This window comes from Contarinia nasturtii, unplaced genomic scaffold (genome assembly GCF_009176525.2).
Source record: "Contarinia nasturtii isolate CC-2019 unplaced genomic scaffold, AAFC_CNas_1.1 Cnas_scaffold_78, whole genome shotgun sequence".
NCBI classification, from domain to species: Eukaryota; Metazoa; Arthropoda; class Insecta; order Diptera; family Cecidomyiidae; genus Contarinia; species Contarinia nasturtii.
In genome coordinates, this window is record NW_022197436.1 from 1,473,156 (window position 1) to 1,493,523 (window position 20,368).

Below are 20,368 nucleotides of genomic sequence, written 5' to 3' on the forward strand. Positions count from 1 at the left end.
GTGACACCCATTTCAGAGAAGGCCGAATGAAACACATGGCAAATGGAATATGTCAACAATTTCCATTTAGATTCGTTTATGACATGCATGCTTTTGTTTTACATTCTCCTTTTCTTGTTCGATGTCAATTCTGCCTGCTAGATTGCTTTCTGTGATTTTTTCTACAATCAATCAATTGCAAACTCTTTGATAAAAGAGTTCACTTTGAATCCAAAGCCGTTGGTGTTTGCTTAATCTCCATTGAATTGTCGGTTCAAAGAATGCGTATCTTTCCACTTTTGTTGCTTTAAAGTGGAATTTTACGTGATAACGACAAAAAAGAATCAACAACTTTGCGAATAATTGATAGAAAATGTATGTGAACTTCTTCCTCACTCTCCAGTTTCCATATCTCTTGATTTCAATTTCCATTCTTCGTCCGTCCGTCCAACACACAGTTCAAGTGTTCAACAGCTGATTTACACGTTTGACATAAGTCGCCATATTGTTTTATGTGTCGTAGGCTTTTGAATATAGGCACTTTTTCGTCATATATCAGACAATCGCAGATTTATTGGAGCAATACGAATAAGAAAAAGAAAAACCAAGAGATTTTCGGGTAAAAATACAATTTTATTGCACAATTCTTATTTTGCGGTGGGAGTGTATAAATCGGTGTATGTGAGAAAGAGAGTGTTTTACATTTAACCGTGATAATGCACTGTCTCAAAATTACTGAATTACAAGAACGAAGACAAAAGTGTATTAAACTCATAACTTTTATACTAAATATTTCATTTTCTCTCGAAATTTGTTAGTTTTTTTTTGTTGTTGTTATATTTGGTGACGAAGACTTTTTTGCACAAAATAGTTGGATTTGAGTAAGTGTCGAATTTTAAGTGAAAATTCATATACTTTGTTCCACTTCCATTCAGCCTAAGAAGAAGTAAGAAGAAACAACAAAAAGAGGAACAAAGCGTCAATATAAACCAGAAAAGAAAGGAAGTTAGTGGAAATCCCTAATTTCCGGAATGATTCATTCAATCGAATTATGTGATTTGTGCAGAGTGTGCGGTTTTGATTCGATATAAAATTGTTGAAATTTGAATAATAATCGATTTAAGCAAACGATTGATATTGTTACTGTTGAGAGGTTGTTATAATATATGCAATCGCATCTAAAAACCTTGTTGATTACAATGTTGTTATTCTATCCATCGCGACAGAGTCACTGATTCTGTGAACAAATAATACAACAACAATCGACGCATATTTATTTTGTTTCAAATACAATTTGATAAGGCGCTTTAATCATGCATACATGTAAATTTTCTCAATTTCATTTACATCGTTGCCCATTGTTGTTTGAATTTATGAAAGAAACCCATACATAAATGGTCAATATCATATAGGAGGTGCGAGGCGGTGTAATGATTGTAGCCACCAACACCTAATCAACGACGACGAAAATAAAAATCCATTCAATTGTTGTTTGTGATTTTGTGTCGGTCGTACCTTGTACGAGAGTATGCGAGTGCTATCACAATGGGGCACATATTCGTTTGTATTGGTATGCGCAAAACTGGCTAGTGTCTAACAAAACTGTCGTTTTGAGTCAGTCATTAGTTGCTAGTACTATAGCACTGGTGCTTTTTACAGAGCATACAACTCTTTTTTTTGTGTGTTCATTGTATGTGCTGACGCTAATACTACGTGAATTGTGCTTAGCTTTAATATCGTTTACATTATCGATTTTTTTTTTCGTTCAATCTATGTTATTTTTCCTCGAAACTGTGTGACACATCGAAAGAAAGTTCCATCGAAATCAAAGAGATCATTCAACCATTTTTAGTGGTAATTGATATTTCTTTTGTTATGTGAAAATTAAACATTCTGAACGTAAGTTTTATTTACACATCACTGAAAAATAAACAGCATATTGTGCGAAAAGTTAATGACTGTCCAACCGAATGGGCTACCAAAGGAATTTTTTTGTGTTCAGCATATATCATTGAATTTTAAGTCAAGAAATGGAGAGCAAAACATTACACAAGCATTTTTGCTATAAAAAAAGTTGTGTTACATCGAGTTTTTTGTTTTAAATTCAATGTAGAAGATTGAATGGTGCGATATGAATTTAAAGAAAAAAAATGTAGCAAACCAAACACCATGCACAGCATATGTTGATTGAAAGTTGAGATTTTCGTATGAAAAGCCAACCGATTTGGCAATCCCAAAGATTCTAGCTAAATGAATGTTTTACATTCTGACATTAATATTTTGAGAGAAAAAAAAAAACGAGAAGCGAAACGAGTGAACACACACTCTGCGTCAGACATTGTTCAATATCATTAGATTTGGGCCAAAAATATTCTCAATCAAATAACCGATAGAAAAAAGGGGCCGATTAACATACAAACACGGAGAGAGAGAGATAGAGAAGGAAAGAGAACAAAGTGACGGATAAAACAACGGCAATTGCATGCGAAATTTTGCAAAAGCAAAAGAATCGCCTAAAAATAAACTGTCTATCTTTCTCATTCCATCTATGTAAATATTTGCACGAATAAGAAATTGTTGAATAGTGATCAATAGCAATGAAGAGAAACAATGAACAGCATGAATAAATAAAAAAAAATTGAAAAAAAAACCGAACAATTAGCAGCATATGTAAATGAATGGAAAACAATACGCGTTTGCCAAAAAAAAAATGTATGCACCGATACATTCTCAAGTGGTTGGCGAAAAAAACGACGATGTATTTGTTTTAAATTCGCAATTTGAACAAACCATTTGGCAAACATACATGAAAATATCACATTTTTGTGTGCCACCAATACGAATCAATGAACGAAAAAAAGGTGTAATCTACACAGAGACATGTACCGGTTCTTCAAAAAAAAAAAAAAAGAAAATAATATAAAGTTGATGAGAAATAGCGAAAAAAATTACTCAGATTTACTGGACCATGACAAATTAACCGATATACATATATCGATCGTTTCGTTCTAATCTGGTGTTATTATTGTTTCATGCTTGTTTTGATTTTAGTTTATCATTCCAAATACCGAAAGAATAGAGAAGTGAAAAAAAAAACATGAGTTTGTTGTGACCTTGTTCATTTATGGAGACATTAATGATCCGTCAACAGATTCGTTACCTATTTTATTACAGAAAAAGCACATAAAACGATGAAATTGTAATTTCAACCGTTGATCGACAGTTGGCTGCGGACAACGAGACAAATATATATATCCGAATCACAATTGGCAACGATGAGCGTAAGCACACGAGGTGCACACATGGCATACAAAATGCACGCGCTCATTCTTTGCACACATATGCAAGCATATGTGCTTGTATGTGATGTGCCGCGGCTGACATTCAAAATGCACAAATCAAACATAATTCATTCTGAGTTACCGAATTGCCGACATCAACACCAATTCATACAACTTACATTTTGTTGCATTCTTGAATGGCATTACAAAAAAATCGTTTCATACGAATGTCACATCTCTTCATTCAATTTTAAACAAGCCTCAATTCGATCTTCAAACGTGATGTAAGAACGTCTCTGTCTCCTCTGTGTGTATGTCGCTCAACAACACCGATTACTTGTGATATTAATAGATGTTCGATTTAATTTATTGAATGTTCAGCCACAATCAATTACTATAAATCGTACGCAGATTAAGTGTCGATCGATGTGACGTCTTTAATAGTATGCGTTTTGGATGTGGGGATTCATGCAACACCATAACATGATAATTAAATTCTTACCGTAATCGAAACTGAACCATTGATGATGATATTCAGGTTTTGTTTAAATTGGTTTTTTTTGTCTCAAACGATTTTAAAAAGAGAAAAAAAAACCCGAATTAATGCGCGTGATAATTTGAACGGCAAACATATGTGTGTGTGTACAATTGAAATTGTGTAATAGCCACCAATTTGATTGACGCATATTAACACAATTCGATCGGTTGAGAATTTCGGCGATTATTTTCCAATTAACGCCAGGCAAACATGACCTTTTCCATAGATTCGCCTATTTTTCTTTTCATATTCGTTTCCATTCTCACACCTTGTGTCTTTTTGTTTGTTTATTTGTTTTTTTTTTCTGTTGTTCTCTACTTAAAACAATACAAAATTGTCTCCAGTTTCAGACATGGTTAAACATGAATGACTAACGCTCATGTGGCATGTGTATTAAATATCTTGCGCATTCATGCCATTCATACCTTGTTCAAGTGTCGCGCGGTCCAAAGCAAAAGAAATATGATACACTTTCGTCAAGAGGCTTAGCACCCCGCTAAACATGTCTTTAATAAACTTGCAAATTGGACATTTTGAATGAATCAAAAATACACACAACTCATCTAAATTTACGCGATCTCAGGTTTATTTGGTCTACGAACAAGGACAATGAAATAAACATTCGCTAAACGGAATGAATTGCTAATTTGAATCTCTGTCAATCAAATCACACTCATTTGCCGTGCTTTTGTTTATCTTATGAAATTGGTCATTAAAAACAAATGTGTTGCCGGCCAAACAATGATCATTGTGCACATCTGCATCATGACAAATGTTTTGAATTTAGCACCATCAAATTAAGTTCTTTTTTTCTCCATTTCACAGGTTTGAAGTAACACACAAATCGATTCACATTTGATTTGCGGCAAATAGCAGTCAAAGGCATTAATTATGGGATCATTATTTCGCAGTGAAGAGATGACATTATGTCAGCTCTTCTTGCAAAGTGAAGCGGCATATGCATGTGTTTCGGAATTGGGCGAATTGGGCTTAGTTCAATTTCGTGATGTAAGTAAAAAGAACAATCGAAATCGAAAAAAATGTAATTGAGAAAGAGAGAGAGAGAGAGAGTAAAAAAAGAGGAAACGCTCAGCAAACGTTAATCCAAATATTTATTTATGGCATTGGTGAGAATAAGACCATTTGAAATAGTATATACGAAATTAAGATATCAATTTGGATTTGTTTGCATACTTAATTCCACTCACGTGGTTTTATTTAATCAGTAGATCACTAGATACTATCGAAGAATAAATATTGAGCATGTGATCTAAAGGCATTTATAATTATGAAATTCACACACACACACACGCAAACACTAAACAGCAAAAAAATTTGCAAACATAAAAAAAAATCAGTCAAACGAAAAGCACAAGATATTTTCAAAAAACCGGTTTTTTTATTCTACTTCGCTTGTTTAGAGACTGATGTGTTTTTTTCACTCTGTCTCCCTCCTCTCTCTCTCTCTCTCTCTTTCGGTGTCTCTAGATTCACAAAATTATTTCGATTAAAATTATTTATTAGAAGAGCCACTTATATTTAAAAAGTAGCTTCATATTTAAGATCACTGTTATTGATATTAATTGTAGTTGCTCCTATTTGATAATTAATTATATGTGTATGATTCCTACATATTTATATCTCGTCTCATTCATTAGTTAAATCCGGATGTGAATGCATTTCAACGTAAATTCGTTAATGAAGTGCGCCGTTGCGATGAAATGGAACGAAAATTGCGGTACTTGGAAAAGGAAATCAAAAAAGATGACATTCCAATGGCAAATTCGGATGAAAGTCCTGAAGCACCGCAACCACGTGAAATGATTGACTTAGAGGTTTGATAAATCACAGAAAAAAAATCCATTCAAAAATGCGTTTCATTTCGTTCTTTTTGTTCGATTAGGCAACATTCGAAAAGTTGGAAAATGAATTGCGTGAGGTGAACCAAAATGCGGAGGCCCTAAAACGCAATTACTTGGAATTGACTGAGTTAAAACATATACTCCGAAAGACTCAAGTATTTTTCGATGAGGTAAGATTTTTGACATTTGAATCTTTTTCTCTCTCTCTTTCTATCACTCTTTGTAGAAGAAACTTCTTCTTCTTTTTTTTGTTCGTAAATTTTTTTATCGAATTTGTTGCTTATTAGGCGATAAAAAAGCAAAGATCTTTTGGCTGAACTTTGAACGTCTTGTTGCGCCCAAAAATTATTTCAATGCCGCTTCATTCACTAACGATGGCAAAACAAATTGCGCGCGCGTGTGTGTTTTATGCGCTTTTGTGTGCGTGTGCTTGTGGAATATATGTAACAGCCAATTCAATTACGCTGTCTGTGTGCATTTGAAAGAAAAAATCAATTAAACAAATGTTATCTTCGGTCTTTTAACGAAAAAAAAAAATATTTGAAAAAAAAGCCAAGAAAAACGCAGTTCTTTCATTCGCTATATTTCTCTTTCACTCAATCGCCTTGAACTAGTAAAATAAAAATGCGTCGGCCAATCCTCTAAATGCAAATCCAATGTTTTAAATGAAAAATAAAATATTCCGACTTGAGAAGACAATGATCTTTTTTTTTAATTTATAATTATGATCGAATCAACTATAATTTTTGTTAATATTTCAAGTTTCAATTGATTTTATAATTGTTTAATGTTGTTTTTGTTTTTGTTTTTATTTCCCAACGAATTCTATTCTATTCTTTTAAAAAAGAAATGTTAAGTTTTGTTTATAATTTGTATAATTTTCTGTATTTTGTATGTACTATAGAGTTTCTGCATTTATTTATTGTGTATATTTTATCTCTTTTGTTTCGACAATTTTGTTACCTATTCTGTTTATTGTACAATATTTCGTTATTTTTGTTTTTGGTGTTTCCATTTCTATTAATTTGATTAGCAGCTCTACACCTTTTTTTTCATTGCAATATTATTTTACGTTAAAATCACACCAATTCGCATGATTTCCGTTTTTGTTAATTAGTAGTTTTTTTTATTCGTTTAAATATTTTTCATTGTTAATTTTTTTTATGCGTTTTGTATGTTTTTCTTTTTTTGTAAATTTTTTTCCATTTTATTTGATTAGTTAGTGTTTTCGTCAAGTCGATTTTTGATCAGACGATTTCAGTGGATTTCCAAACCGTATTGAACGTGATGTTGTTTCAAGTCCATTTTATTCATTCGGAATACATTTTTTTCAATCAAAAACAATGGTTACCAATTCATCTTTGTATTTGACGCAATTCCAATTTTAGTCATTTCTTTTTCGCTCATTTTACATCCATATATGTCATATATACGTGCAGAAATGTCGTCGAAAATCGTTTACAAATTTAACCCGTCTTTCTTCGTCAACACGTTCTGTCGAAATGAAATTGTCATGCAAACACTTCAAAATTTGCCCAAAGTCGAGAGAGCACGATATAAAAAACAAACGAAAAATTTATATAAAATGCATGCAAATTGAATTGAAATGTTGAATTGGATGAGAAATGATGAGATAACACTTCAAACGACGTGATATGCATGCGCCGCACTGAAACGAAACGAAAAGCAAAAAAAAAATTATAATTGAAAGAAAAACAAAAATAGTACTACACACGGCCACTTGGGAGCAATCGTTTGAAATGCTATCTCATTTATTATGAATGATGATTTATTTTTAATTTGAAAATCATTTGTTATTTTTTTTTGTTGTTTCTTTTTAATTGATTAAATATAAATTTTTTATAAAAATCAAAACCATATATTCTATATAAGAATCGTCTTGGACAACACAACTGAAAATATATCTGAAATATGCAGCCAAAAAAATAAAAAAAAACGACCGAAAATATAAAACATAGAATAGCCTGAACAAAAAAAAAATCATCTCAATTTTTCGATTACTAACGATTCGATCATCAAATTATACCGAGGGGGAAATTACTTTTATAATTAGTTGGTGTTTATTTATTTAGAAATGAAATGCGTTTTCAAGTTAATGTCATTTATATTAACGCCACAACACATTATTATCAATGAAATGTTTTCCATGTGTGTATGTTTTTGTGCAACATACGATGCAAGTGTTTGGGAAATAATCAAGCATCTATAAATTGATTGGCAAGATCTGTTTGAATATTGCTTCAAAGAATCAATTGGCTCCATCGGTTTCGGTTAACCCATTGCTTCATATTATTGACAATGAAACTAGGGTTCATTTTCAATGACCCCTGCCGATGGAATGTATGGAATCTATAATGTTTGATTTGCATTCGCCACTTATGGAAACGTCACAACATTATAAATTCGGTACAGTTCTTTATCCAACTTCGCCATATTTCCCTTTTTATTTCTGTACAAAGAAGAGATGTATGTGATTGACAATAATTTTCAGTAAAAATTCATAAATTATTAAAGTAAATCTCACCGATCACAATTATCAATGTTCGCTTCAAGTTTGTACATTGCATGGTTACATTGATCTATTGATCTACACAGTGGGGAGTTTTTGTTTGGCTGAAAACCCAAATCAGAATTTGAATTCGTTGGATTAATCAATAATCGGGGCACCGAAACCGTACGAATGTCCGTACGAAATGTTCGAAACATTGATTTCGCAGGAACGAACGCACAAAATTAGATGCTACGTCTATATTTAGTACGTTTGTTATAGATGCTTGATTTGATTATTTACTAAACACTTGCACCGTATGTTGCACAAAAACATACATTTCTATATGATATATTTGATAATAATCTATAATGGCGTTAATATTAATGACATTAACTCGACAACGCACCTTTTTTCTAAACAAAATTTTTTTTTGAAAAAAACGTTTTGCAGTTTCTATTTCCCATATTCATAATTTCAAACTCGAAACGATTTTTTTTTTTTGAAAAAGTAATTGCAACGTAATTTTCGGGAATGATTTCCCCCACGAATTATACACATTCTCTCATTTTTGTAATGTTTGACATATTGTTTTAAAGAGTATATCATTTTTTTTTCTTTTTGTTAAAATTATTGGATGTCAAGTTGAAAAACTCTGTTTCCCTTTCTCTTATCTTTGAAACTAAAATCTGTTTATTTCCATTTCTTCCTTTTTGTATTATAATATTGCATATTATTTCCTGTATTGATACGTAGATGCTAGCATTGTGTGAGTGTTTGTTAGTGACACCACGAAAGTCGTAGATTTGTTCACATAAAAAAAACTGTGCTTGTGTTTTTTTTGTTTCTCAGCGAACAAATGAAGTTTTCTTAGAACGTGTGATAATGACCATATGTTGATCTCTTGTCGTCCGTTTTTTTGTAAATGTAATATTTGTATTGTGTGTGCGTGTTAATTTCCCTTTAGAGAACAACTATTCTGTGTATTAATATGGAATAACAACGATTCTATTTAAATCGAAAACGCCTTTTCACTATGTATAAATTTCCATCGATTACGATGCCCACAATGCAATATACTCTTAATTCCTAATCTCTCATTCGTCAACATATTCATTTAATTCTTTATCAATCAAATCATTTCTGTCATTCATTAACACATCATTCCATTCATTAGTTTTCACACATATAAATATTTTTTTCTCTTCTTCACATGGGTTTCGGTTAACACATCAAAAACCATTCATATTTTATATTTTCGTTTCATTTTCAAATTATTTACAATATAATACAAAATTGAAAATACATTTTCTTCTTGGTTTGTTTCAACGGAGGAAATCTCTTTACGTTTTTTTTTTAATGACACACAATTTTTTACATCGTGACAAATGATTTGAAATGTAATTGAAGATGAAATGATAGATGAATATCGATTCGACTAACACACTTGGACAATACATTCATTTTTGTTTTTTACTTTACAATAATAACACACCTTATGTGCTTTGCGACATTTCTTTTTCTCTTCTCTTTTTCTAACAAAACCAAATACTAAGTAAAAAAATTCGTTTCTCAATACAACACTGATACGAAAAGAGAGACATATTAAATATAAAAAATAAATCACTTCCAAAACGAAAAGTAAACAACGAAAAATTACCGAAATTTCTTTGGTTTTTGCCCTTTAGAAACGTATCGAAAATTGGATTTAAAAAAAAAAATCAAATCGAATTGAAAAATATTCGACAAAACGAATTTTCACGTGTAATTTTTAAGGTGCTATAAATTGATGTGCATTTTTTTATCATTTTTGTTTCAATATACACACATAGTTTGCTTTTGTAGTTAAATGAAATTAAACCAAGCAACCAAAAAAAAAAAAAAAATCAATAAAAACCACACAAAAAACCAGTACCAAAAAAATCAACAACAACAAAATTTGACTATATTATGTTAAGATAAATGCTTTTAAATTAGATGCTATTGATATCATGCAGTTGAAGCATTATTTCATAATATTTAAATATTTTGTCCTAAGTCTATTTATTTATTATTTATTTCCCATCCGCCCACCGCACAATACTTCAGCTAAGCCGTTAAATGAGCCAAGAAATTTATTAATTTGACTTGTTTATTATTTTCACATTTGTATTTGGCAAATATGGGAATGATTACCAAAACGATTCAAATTCATTCAGAGTTTTGCTCAGCGCTGCTGCCATCCACGGCATATTAAAATATCTTGCTGAGAATGCGTCGTCTGTCGCATGCGAAGGTAGGTAGCAGTTTTATATCACAGCGAACAACAATACATGCATTGTTCTCTAATCAATCGTTTGAATGTTTTGAGTCACATAATCGTGAAGAGAACAATGCATACATTCTTGTTCACTGTGATGTAAAAACTGCTACGTACCTTCGCATGCGACGGACGACGCATTCTCAGCAAGATATTTTAATATGCTGTGGATGGCAGCAGCGCTGAGCAATACTCTGATTTCGAATGCAATTAAATGGCTTGGCATGAATGTTGTAAATTGTTATTATTATTTATTTATTTATTTAATCATTTTTTTTTATTCCTGTGTATGCGTGTAAATAAACTTTATTCACCTAACTCTAAAAGCAAAAAACAAAAACAAACAATTTAAACAACGACATATACATAAATTAAAATCTGCTGAAATGTGATGATTTCGGTGATAAATATTTTTAAAAAACCTTCTTCCATTTTTCGTGTATATCTCTAAATCCTTGAATAACTTCGTAATAAAAAAAAAAACATCACCAATAAAGTATCGTTTTCAAATGCACTCACGGTGTGTTCACACAATCCGTAAATTAGATGTGGACTTTTCGTCGCTAAAACTGTGAAAAAAAAAAAACACTTTTAAATACATATGTAGTACCATTGTCGCTTAATTATATTACATAATTCACGCGAGCCACAGAATAAGTTGCTTCCAATTATTCGGTAGTTTGAATGCTTTGACACCTAAATAGTTGAATACCGGCATTAACTCCTCCCCCGCCCCTCATTATATCAATAAAGTCCAATGAAGACCGAATCTATTCGAATTATGATCGAAAACACGGCACTGATACATAAAACACACAAATATTTTCGGTCTTCATTCTAGTTTTATTTTAATTTATTTTTTCCTTAAATGTTTAAGTAATTTATGAGTAAAAAAAATAAATTAGATTGTAAGTTTAATACAAATCAAAGATGAGAATCAAGCAGACCCCATTTTTCTCATCTTTTTAATTTACTAAAAAAAAACAGTCATATCAATGAGCAGAGTGTTTATTGTTCTCCCTATCCTCACTAATTAATATGAATTGACAGCATGTTTTTTTCCGGACACTGTAGTTTAATTTCCCTATGTGTTTTTAATTTTTCACGTCTCTTTTTTGGTTTACTCTTTTTTTATTATCTTTCAATAAAAAAACTTTCAATTTTGTTACGAGTGCGTAGTAGTTTGTAGGTAAAAATTGCGAACAGTTTTAATGCTTGCATCCTTGAGTTTTAATTCATTAACTCCATGGGATTTTATTTTCGTGTTCTACTGTTATTTTTTTTCTATGCCCAAAAATTCGATGATTCTCTTTAGAAATCAGAATACAAAAAAAGAAATTCGTTTAAAATTCAGTGAGTTTTAGTTTTCATTTTTCATAGTTTTTTTTCTGTGTGATTTTGAATATCAAAAACTTCTATCTTGTTAGGCATCTGTTTTTTTTTATTAGTTGGATAATTTTTTTTTCTGTCAAAATTTATCCAAATCTCAAAACGTAATCGAAATCGAATTTCCGTGTGATGACACTCGACATGCCTGCAGTGATCATCCGTTATGTGTGTGAACACATTGATGAATAGATACAAAAAAAAAAGAAAATGAAATTAAATCCCAATCAAATCAATGAGAGCAAATAAACGAAAATGTATAGGCTAGAGTCAGGTGTTAGGGGGTCGAAAAATGCAAAAAAAAGAACAAAAAAAAAAAAAACAATTGTTTTCGGTTGTGTTGCCAGGCAGCACCAACAAAATCAATAACACGAGTCCGCTATAATCAGATGGCGGATGCGCACAAAGAAGAGGAACAGGTCCAACTGCTTGGTGAGGATATACGAGGTGCACAAGCTCAAAATCTTAAACTTGGGTAAATATTCACAAAACAAACTGTTTACAATACATTTTAAACACATCCAAAAATTATCATTTCTTTTTGTCTCTCTGTCTCCAATGAAATTCAATTTCGATACAAAGTTAAGAACTTACAAGAAGACTGATTATGAAATAAACGAATTTTTTCGATAAACAAACAAAAAGCGTCAGATTAAAAAAAATTATTAAATTTCTAAAATGAAACTCGAAAGCAGGGAAAATCTTCAATTAAAAAGTGATTGAACCATTGGTCGCACATCATCCAATGAATATTTGTAAATATGTTGTGCTAATTGGTTTTTGTCGTTATTTTCTGCACATTTTTCATATGTTGTTGCTATAGTCGAATATATTCCATCGCCAAAAATAAAAAAAATTCAATGGAATACAATCACTGCAACTTTTCTAACTCAATGTCTGTTGTGAATATGCTGGCGTTTTATTCTAACATTGCTCTCCCCTTGCCAATGAATACATATATTAATATACTTGATATCGATATGATCAAGCATTTTAACAATAATCTTTTTATTTCTCACACTTTGTGTGCAGAAAAGCAAAAAAAAATTCCAGAAAATCATCATTTTATTTCTTTTTACATAAAAAAACAAATCGAACAATCTGAAATTACAGAGATCAGCTCTGACCACCTCTGATGTCGTTGACACAGACAATCCAACTGTCGTATCTACCGGTCAAATTCGAAATCGTCTAAGGCAAGCGATTGTTTGTGGAATGAACATTGTACTATTGTAAAACATATCGTGTTTTTTTTTCTTTAATATTAAGCTAATGAATGATTTGCAATCGACGTGCTAATAAACAAAAACCATCTCAAATGAGTTCGATAATTCTTTTCTTCTGAAAATTAAAAATTACATTTTTTTTAACAATTTACTGACTAAATTCATTAAAATTAGAAATGAACAGTTAACTTGAAGCCAATGTATTTTTTTTTTGTAATAGTATGTAAGTTAGTTACAAACACATGCAATGTGTGTGTGAACAAGAGACTATAAATCCAAACTAACTATACTGAGGCTAGTGTGAACCGTATATTTTCTTCTATTTTGTGATAAGTAGATCTATTTTATAAGCTTAAAGCAAACAAAGAAATGAATATCAAAAACAAAAAAAACTCTCAGAATTGAATTTAAAAATGCACATATTATATGCACCCATTCGATACAATAAACATTATTTAACTGATAAGCAAAACCCTCATTACATAACGAATGACAAAACTGCACAACACATATAATGACATATTACAAACAAACAAATTAATCCTTTTACTCTTTCAAATGATTTTCCATTAATATTGGATTAAAATCATACACGTGGAATTTCAAAACGAGTGAAATACGGATTTTTTTTAAATATATATTTTTATTGTTGACTTGGTTATTCGTAAAAAAGAAAATGTTTTGGAGAAAAAGAAAATGTTGGAAAACAATGTGAGTTTAAAAAAAAAATACAATGGATGAAAGCATTAATACCAAAAAATTAACGTATGCACGTATAAATTCTCTATGTGTCGCAATCTTGTTTCTAAAACTTGTAGAAAACATAATGTGTTTGTCGATACAAATGTAGTTTTGATATACGAGATTGAGTTGATTTTTTTTTTAAATTTGTATTAAAGCAATTACTAAATTGGTTTACGGCCTTTGGTAATGGATAATTTTAATATTTTTTGGGTTTTTTGTATATATTATATATTTTTCGGAACAATCTAGCGTACGTTTAGTTTTTTCTTACATATATTCATAACAATGTCTGTTTATAACGATGCGTTCAATTAATAGTGTCGTTAAAATTGCACAAGTTTACAACAAATTAATCTCACAAAAGCTGTATTTGTATTTTCGTTTTCTACCCCCTTCTTCGAGTCAATGTAAATACGATGTAAAAGTTTTTGTTTCCACGAAAAAGAATAGAATCCAAATGTGTCCTAAAATTTTCATTTTCGTTGATTTTTCCGTTGAGTTCTCCCTTTTTTGTTGATTTCGCTCATTTCATTTCTAGTGAATTCTTTAGTTGGTTTCTTTTTAATTCTACATTCATTTCTCATAAAGTCATATATAAAAGAAAAAAATTCCATAATTTCAGTAGATGATTTCACTTACTTCGGGCTTGTATATATACCCCTTTTAAATGTGCTCAGAAACGATGGAAAAGTTCAATTTTAAATTTTGTGGAAATGACTATAAATCAAATATATTTTCATAATTTTGTGAAAAACAATTTTGGCCATAGAGTATATAAATTGCCTAATAATAAAGAGTGTGTGTTTGCTTGAAATTAAATAAGGAAAAAGAAAATTGTCTCTCATATACCATATTCCGACTGATAATCAAATAGCGCACTAACGTTATTTTCTAACTAAGTCACAATTTTAGACACTTAAAACACTGAAAAATCGATACAAAAATGAAGATTCTGTTTAATTATTTGCCATTGGACGAATCCAATCTTTTTGTTTTACGTTTTTTTCTTTATATATTTTTAACATATTACCAACTTATAGCAAGAAGGTGGTTTTGGTGCCACTGAATCAATGACGAGAGCATTAATAACCGACGAATCCAGAGGTGCACATTCAATGGGACCCGTTCAGCTTGGGTAGGTATTCATACGCTGCACACAAACACAAGAAAAAAAAAACAATCCCAAATTAAATCAACGAACCAAAATCCAACCAAACAAACTGTATTTTTTAAGCCAGAAGAAAATCGATTTTGTTCTTATTCTCTTCTCTCTTTTCTCACACTCTAACTCTTCCAATTAAACCAACACCAATTTTTCGGAGCTCATTTTTTCTACATTCATTGATGTACCATTTATTCGATTGAAAGTCGCTAATTTTCAAATCAGATTCATATGTACAACATTTTCTGTTTTTCTCCAAAAAAAAAAATTCACTCATCGACCGATGATAAATTTTTCTCATATCAAAACACACATAATCACCATGCCAATAACATCGTCATCGGAAATGTCCACTCGAAATGTATTTTCCTATTGAATCTAAACTCAAACTATTTTCATATTTTCAAAACTTCCATATTTAATAAACTTCCATAATTGAACAACAAAAGCATAGGTTCTGACACTACAAAACTTAGGGGGTCACGGCCGAAAATCGACGGGGGGTCCCCAGCCGAAAGAACTATAGCAAAATGGAATAATTTTATTCCTTGTGAAAAACCCCAGGAAAATCGAATATTTTCTCAAAATTTTAGAGGGGGTCCTCGGGCGCTAGGGGGGGTCAATGCACCTATGCGACCTATGCGAACTATGTCAGAACCTATGAACAAAAGCAATAAAAAAAAACCAACAACTAAAAACGTTTTCGTTCAACACAGTTTCCTGGATAAGCCACAGGATGCTGAAGAGTATCTTCCATGGTCAGTAACAAATATTGTAAAATTTTTTGTTGCCCGTTGTTTCGTGAATATTCGCATATCTATTTGTTACATTTTATTTATTCGTTGTTTTACATAGCATAAAATCTATTCCATTTCAATGAAAATAAAATTTAATATATATATGAACTTTAGAGTAATAAATAGAGATTGTTGCGTGTATGCCAGAAAACATTATTTTAATTCAGTTCTGCTTCTCGAATTGAACTGATGTCATTGCTGTTGCAAAACATTAAAACAAATCATGGATGATATCGTGTAACCAAACCGATCAAATCATGTCTATGGATGATGCCTGCTTTTGTTTCTTTTTAATTCAAACAAAACACTTTTTTCCTCATATAACCATTTCTTTTCATGTATAGTTTTTTCTTTTTCGTTTGAAATATGTTTTGTTTTTGAAAGCACATCGTTACATTTGATTTTGTGTGGTGTTGAGTTTTTCTAGCTATTACACTCATATCGTACATTGTTGCCATTATAGGCCATGTGTTGTGTTTTCTTTTACCATTGTAATGTGTGTTTCTTTTCAACTCAGACATATGTATGCTGAATTTGCTATAGTTTTTCTCTTTCTCTCTCTCTCGATTTTTTAGAAATCAATGTTTCTATTTAATATTTTCTATTTTTTTACGAATCGTTTACTATCTATTATTACTTGTTGTTATTTTTAACTTTGAATGGCTTGAATTTGATATTCGCTAAATTGCTTTCAAAATTTTAAACGAAATCAAGATTTTTAATTTTGTGAGTTTTCTCGTTAGTCTTGCATTTTGAATGTTTATAATAACTTAAGCTTACATAAATTTAAATTAAGCATAAGACATATTTTATTGATTAAATTCAAGAATTGAAAATCAATATGTGAAAACGCAATTCAAACACAAATGAAACAAGAACGAAAAGAAAATTGGACGGGTTTTTTTATTAAAATGTGCATTTTTAAAGACTATTCGAAACTAGATACGTATAGAAAGTATTTTATTGTTTATGATATTATAATACGATTTAAATCGTCTATCAGCCAACTCATTTATGGTTCACACAGTCTATTTTTTATATACTAGCTAATTTAAGCACCTCAAATCAGAGCCTCAGAACAAATATAAAAGCTTGCAGTTATTTTATTTATTTCACACCTTTGAAGCTCTTCTTTAAAATAGAATTTACCAAAAAAAAAAAACTACCAACAACAACAAAACAAACCGCATTAGAAACCAATCATAAAACTACAAAACAATAATTTCATTATCGAATTGAATCATTAATTTTGACCACACTTAACTTTGTAATTGAAATTTTAGCGTTTTTATTGCTTGATAAAATATGATAACCACGTTTCGTTTTCCATAATTTTCTTTTTTGATATTAAATTATGTTTTATCTTGCTTTTGGAACGCATATGCTAACGACTCGATTCGTTTATCCATTCCATGTTTTTTTTTTAATATTTTTTATTCCATAATATTATTAACACCTATAGTTTTGTTGCCGGAGTTATTTTACGTGAACGTTTGCCAGCCTTTGAACGAATGTTATGGCGTGCGTGTCGTGGTAATGTATTTTTGCGTCAAGCAATGATTGAACAGCCATTGGAAGATCCAGCAAATGTACGTAAATTATGTTTTGGTCACCAAATTAAATTGATATTAACAATTTTTCGTGTGTTTCTATTCTATTTCTAGGGTGATAATGTCTACAAATCGGTGTTCATCATCTTTTTCCAAGGTGATCAATTAAAAACGCGCGTGAAGAAGATTTGCGAAGGTTTCCGTGCCACATTGTATCCATGCCCAGAAGCGCCGGGTGATCGTCGTGAAATGGCCATGGGTGAGAATCAAGGCATACTTACTTAAAAATTACTATCCATTAATTCCATTTTTTTCTTCTGATTATTTCTAGGTGTTATGACACGTATCGAAGATTTGAATACGGTTTTGGGACAAACGCAAGATCATCGTCGTCGTGTACTGGTTGCCGCTGCCAAAAAGCTTAAAGATTGGTTTGTTAAGGTTCGCAAAATAAAGGCCATCTATCACACGCTGAATCTCTTCAATTTGGACGTTACACAAAAGTGTTTGATTGCTGAATGCTGGGTGCCATTACTCGACACCGAAACCATTCAATTGGCATTGCGTCGTGGAACGGTAAACATTAAATGAAAAAAGTTTTTTTTTTTGCGTTATTCTGATGAAATGAATTTTTCGCACATAGGAACGTTCCGGTTCATCAGTACCACCGATCTTAAATCGAATGCAAACATTCGAAAATCCACCGACTTATAATCGTACGAATAAATTTACAAAAGCATTTCAAATTCTCATCGATTCCTATGGGGTGGCTAGTTACCGTGAAATGAATCCAGCACCATATACAATAATCACGTTTCCATTCTTGTTTGCCGTGATGTTTGGCGATTTTGGACATGGTACGATAATGGCATTGTTTGGACTTTGGATGATTTTAAAGGAGAAACCATTGGCAGCACAAAAGAGTGATAACGAGGTGAGAAATACCGATTTTCTTTCTTCTTCAAATAATCCATATTTTGCTGATGTTTCATACATTCGTTGTTTCAGATCTGGAACATTTTCTTTGGCGGTCGATACATTATCTTTTTGATGGGTGCGTTTTCTATGTACACGGGTCTTATTTACAATGATATCTTCTCCAAATCTCTAAACATATTTGGTTCGAATTGGAATATACCGTACAATGCGTCGACAGTAATGACGAATCCCGATTTGCAACTGGATCCAAAGGAAGGTTTCGCCAATTCAGCGTATCCATTTGGTATGGAATATCAAATTTCTCTACTAGTTTTTTTTTTATTAATTTTTTTCTAAAAAAAACTCCGATATAATTGTTACATTTATTTTTTTTCTGGTCACTTTAGGTATGGATCCAATTTGGCAAGTGGCACCTTCCAATAAAATCATTTTCCACAATGGTTACAAAATGAAAATTTCCATCATTTTTGGTGTGATTCACATGATATTTGGTGTAATAATGAGCCTGCGCAATTATCGCTATTTCAATGATCGTTTGTCGGTGATCACAGCATTTGCACCACAAATATTCTTTTTGATTGCGTTATTCTTCTATTTGGCTCTTTTGATGTTCATTAAATGGTTCAAATATGCTGCAGCAAATCCACATCCATGGAGCAGTGATTGTGCACCATCCATTCTAATTACCTTTATAAATATGGTTTTATTCAAAAATCCACCGTATCCGGACGGTGAAGATGAATGCAGTCCATACATGTTTTGGGGTCAAAGAGGTCTTCAGCAAATCCTTGTGGTGGGCGCACTTTTGTGTGTACCATGGATGTTGCTATCGAAACCAGTTCATATTATGAGAAGTCGAAAAGAGGCTATGGTAAGCATTGCAAAATGATTTCAATCAGGTTACAGGTCATCATTTTTTTTTCTTTTGAATTTTCTTTCAATAGCATCATCCAATTGATCACCAGCCAGTTGGTAATGGTGATGCAGAAACTGGCCTAAATGCTGATGGTTTAGTGCAACAACCTCAAGGACACGGCCATGATGAAGAAGACATCACAGAAATTTTCATTCACTCAGGAATTCATACCGTTGAATACGTATTGGGCTCAGTTTCACATACTGCATCCTATTTACGTTTGTGGGCATTGTCTTTAGCCCATGCACGTAAGTTACACATCAATAGCATTTGCACGGATGGCAAGTAATCAAACATGTGTGACCCCGTTTTTTTTTATCTCTTTAGAACTTGCTGAAGTATTATGGAATATGGTTCTTCGTCAAGGTTTGGTCATCAACAGTTGGTATGGTGGTGTTGTACTTTGGTTCATCTTTGGATTCTGGGGAGTTCTAACCATTGGCATTTTGGTGTTGATGGAAGGTCTTTCAGCCTTCTTGCATACACTTCGTTTGCACTGGTAAGTTTGAATAACCGAGACTTCTCAGCCAAACGAAAAAAAAAACATTAACTAAAAACAATTTCATTTTAGGGTCGAATTCCAGAGTAAATTCTACGCTGGACAAGGTTATGCCTTCCAACCATTCGCATTCGATATCATTCTGGAACAAAGCAGTAATGCCGCCGAAGGCGAATAAATTCATATTCTCAAGTTGATAGCAACCATTGCTACATCATAAATTAAATAAAATATAAACAAAGAAAATCTTGCATCTTCACTTAAGCTTGTTCATTCTATACAAAAACTCTCCATCAGTTCAGAGAATATATTAGCAAAAATTAAAGAGGAAAAAACAAACCAACACTATCAGAATATACGTTACGGTTGTTTTCAAAATGTTTGTTTAGTCAACAACAACAAAAGAAAAAAAAGAAGTCGTTTGTTTCATTCAATACAAAAAAAGTGATGGAAGAAAAAACCAAAAATCTAATTGCTACCTACTCAGTACATAATTACTTATATCAAATCACATGTTATTGTCAAATAAATGAAAAAAACCTAAATTGAATGTATAATCAAAAAGACAACAATGGATTAATTGTATTTCCGACCTCCCATGACTGCAACATTGCAGCTAAAACAAAGTTTAAATAAAGATCTAGCTTCAAAACAACGATAAACAAAAAAACAAGATTTTTT

General features: G+C 31.5%; 1 protein-coding gene across 8 annotated transcripts; it reads left to right on the forward strand.

The window, feature by feature from the left end:
- Positions 1-468: 468 nt before the first annotated feature.
- On the forward strand, positions 469-20,360 carry LOC116338295 (V-type proton ATPase 116 kDa subunit a). 8 transcript variants are annotated; one of them, XM_031763446.1, is made up of 15 exons: positions 469-598; positions 4,624-4,806; positions 5,457-5,633; positions 5,702-5,830; positions 14,865-14,959; positions 15,703-15,744; positions 17,246-17,372; positions 17,448-17,592; positions 17,665-17,909; positions 17,977-18,267; positions 18,342-18,555; positions 18,659-19,143; positions 19,217-19,436; positions 19,516-19,687; positions 19,760-20,360. In XM_031763446.1, exons 2-15 carry the CDS (start codon positions 4,690-4,692, stop codon positions 19,863-19,865), a joined length of 2,565 nt encoding a protein of 854 aa, XP_031619306.1. In that variant the 5' UTR covers positions 469-598; positions 4,624-4,689; the 3' UTR covers positions 19,866-20,360. The 8 variants fall into 8 exon arrangements, with proteins under 8 accessions (XP_031619306.1, XP_031619324.1, XP_031619316.1 ...); XM_031763464.1 differs by lacking the exon at positions 469-598 and adding an exon at positions 607-860; XM_031763456.1 differs by lacking the exon at positions 469-598 and adding an exon at positions 1,615-1,878.
- Positions 20,361-20,368: the final 8 nt, after the last annotated feature.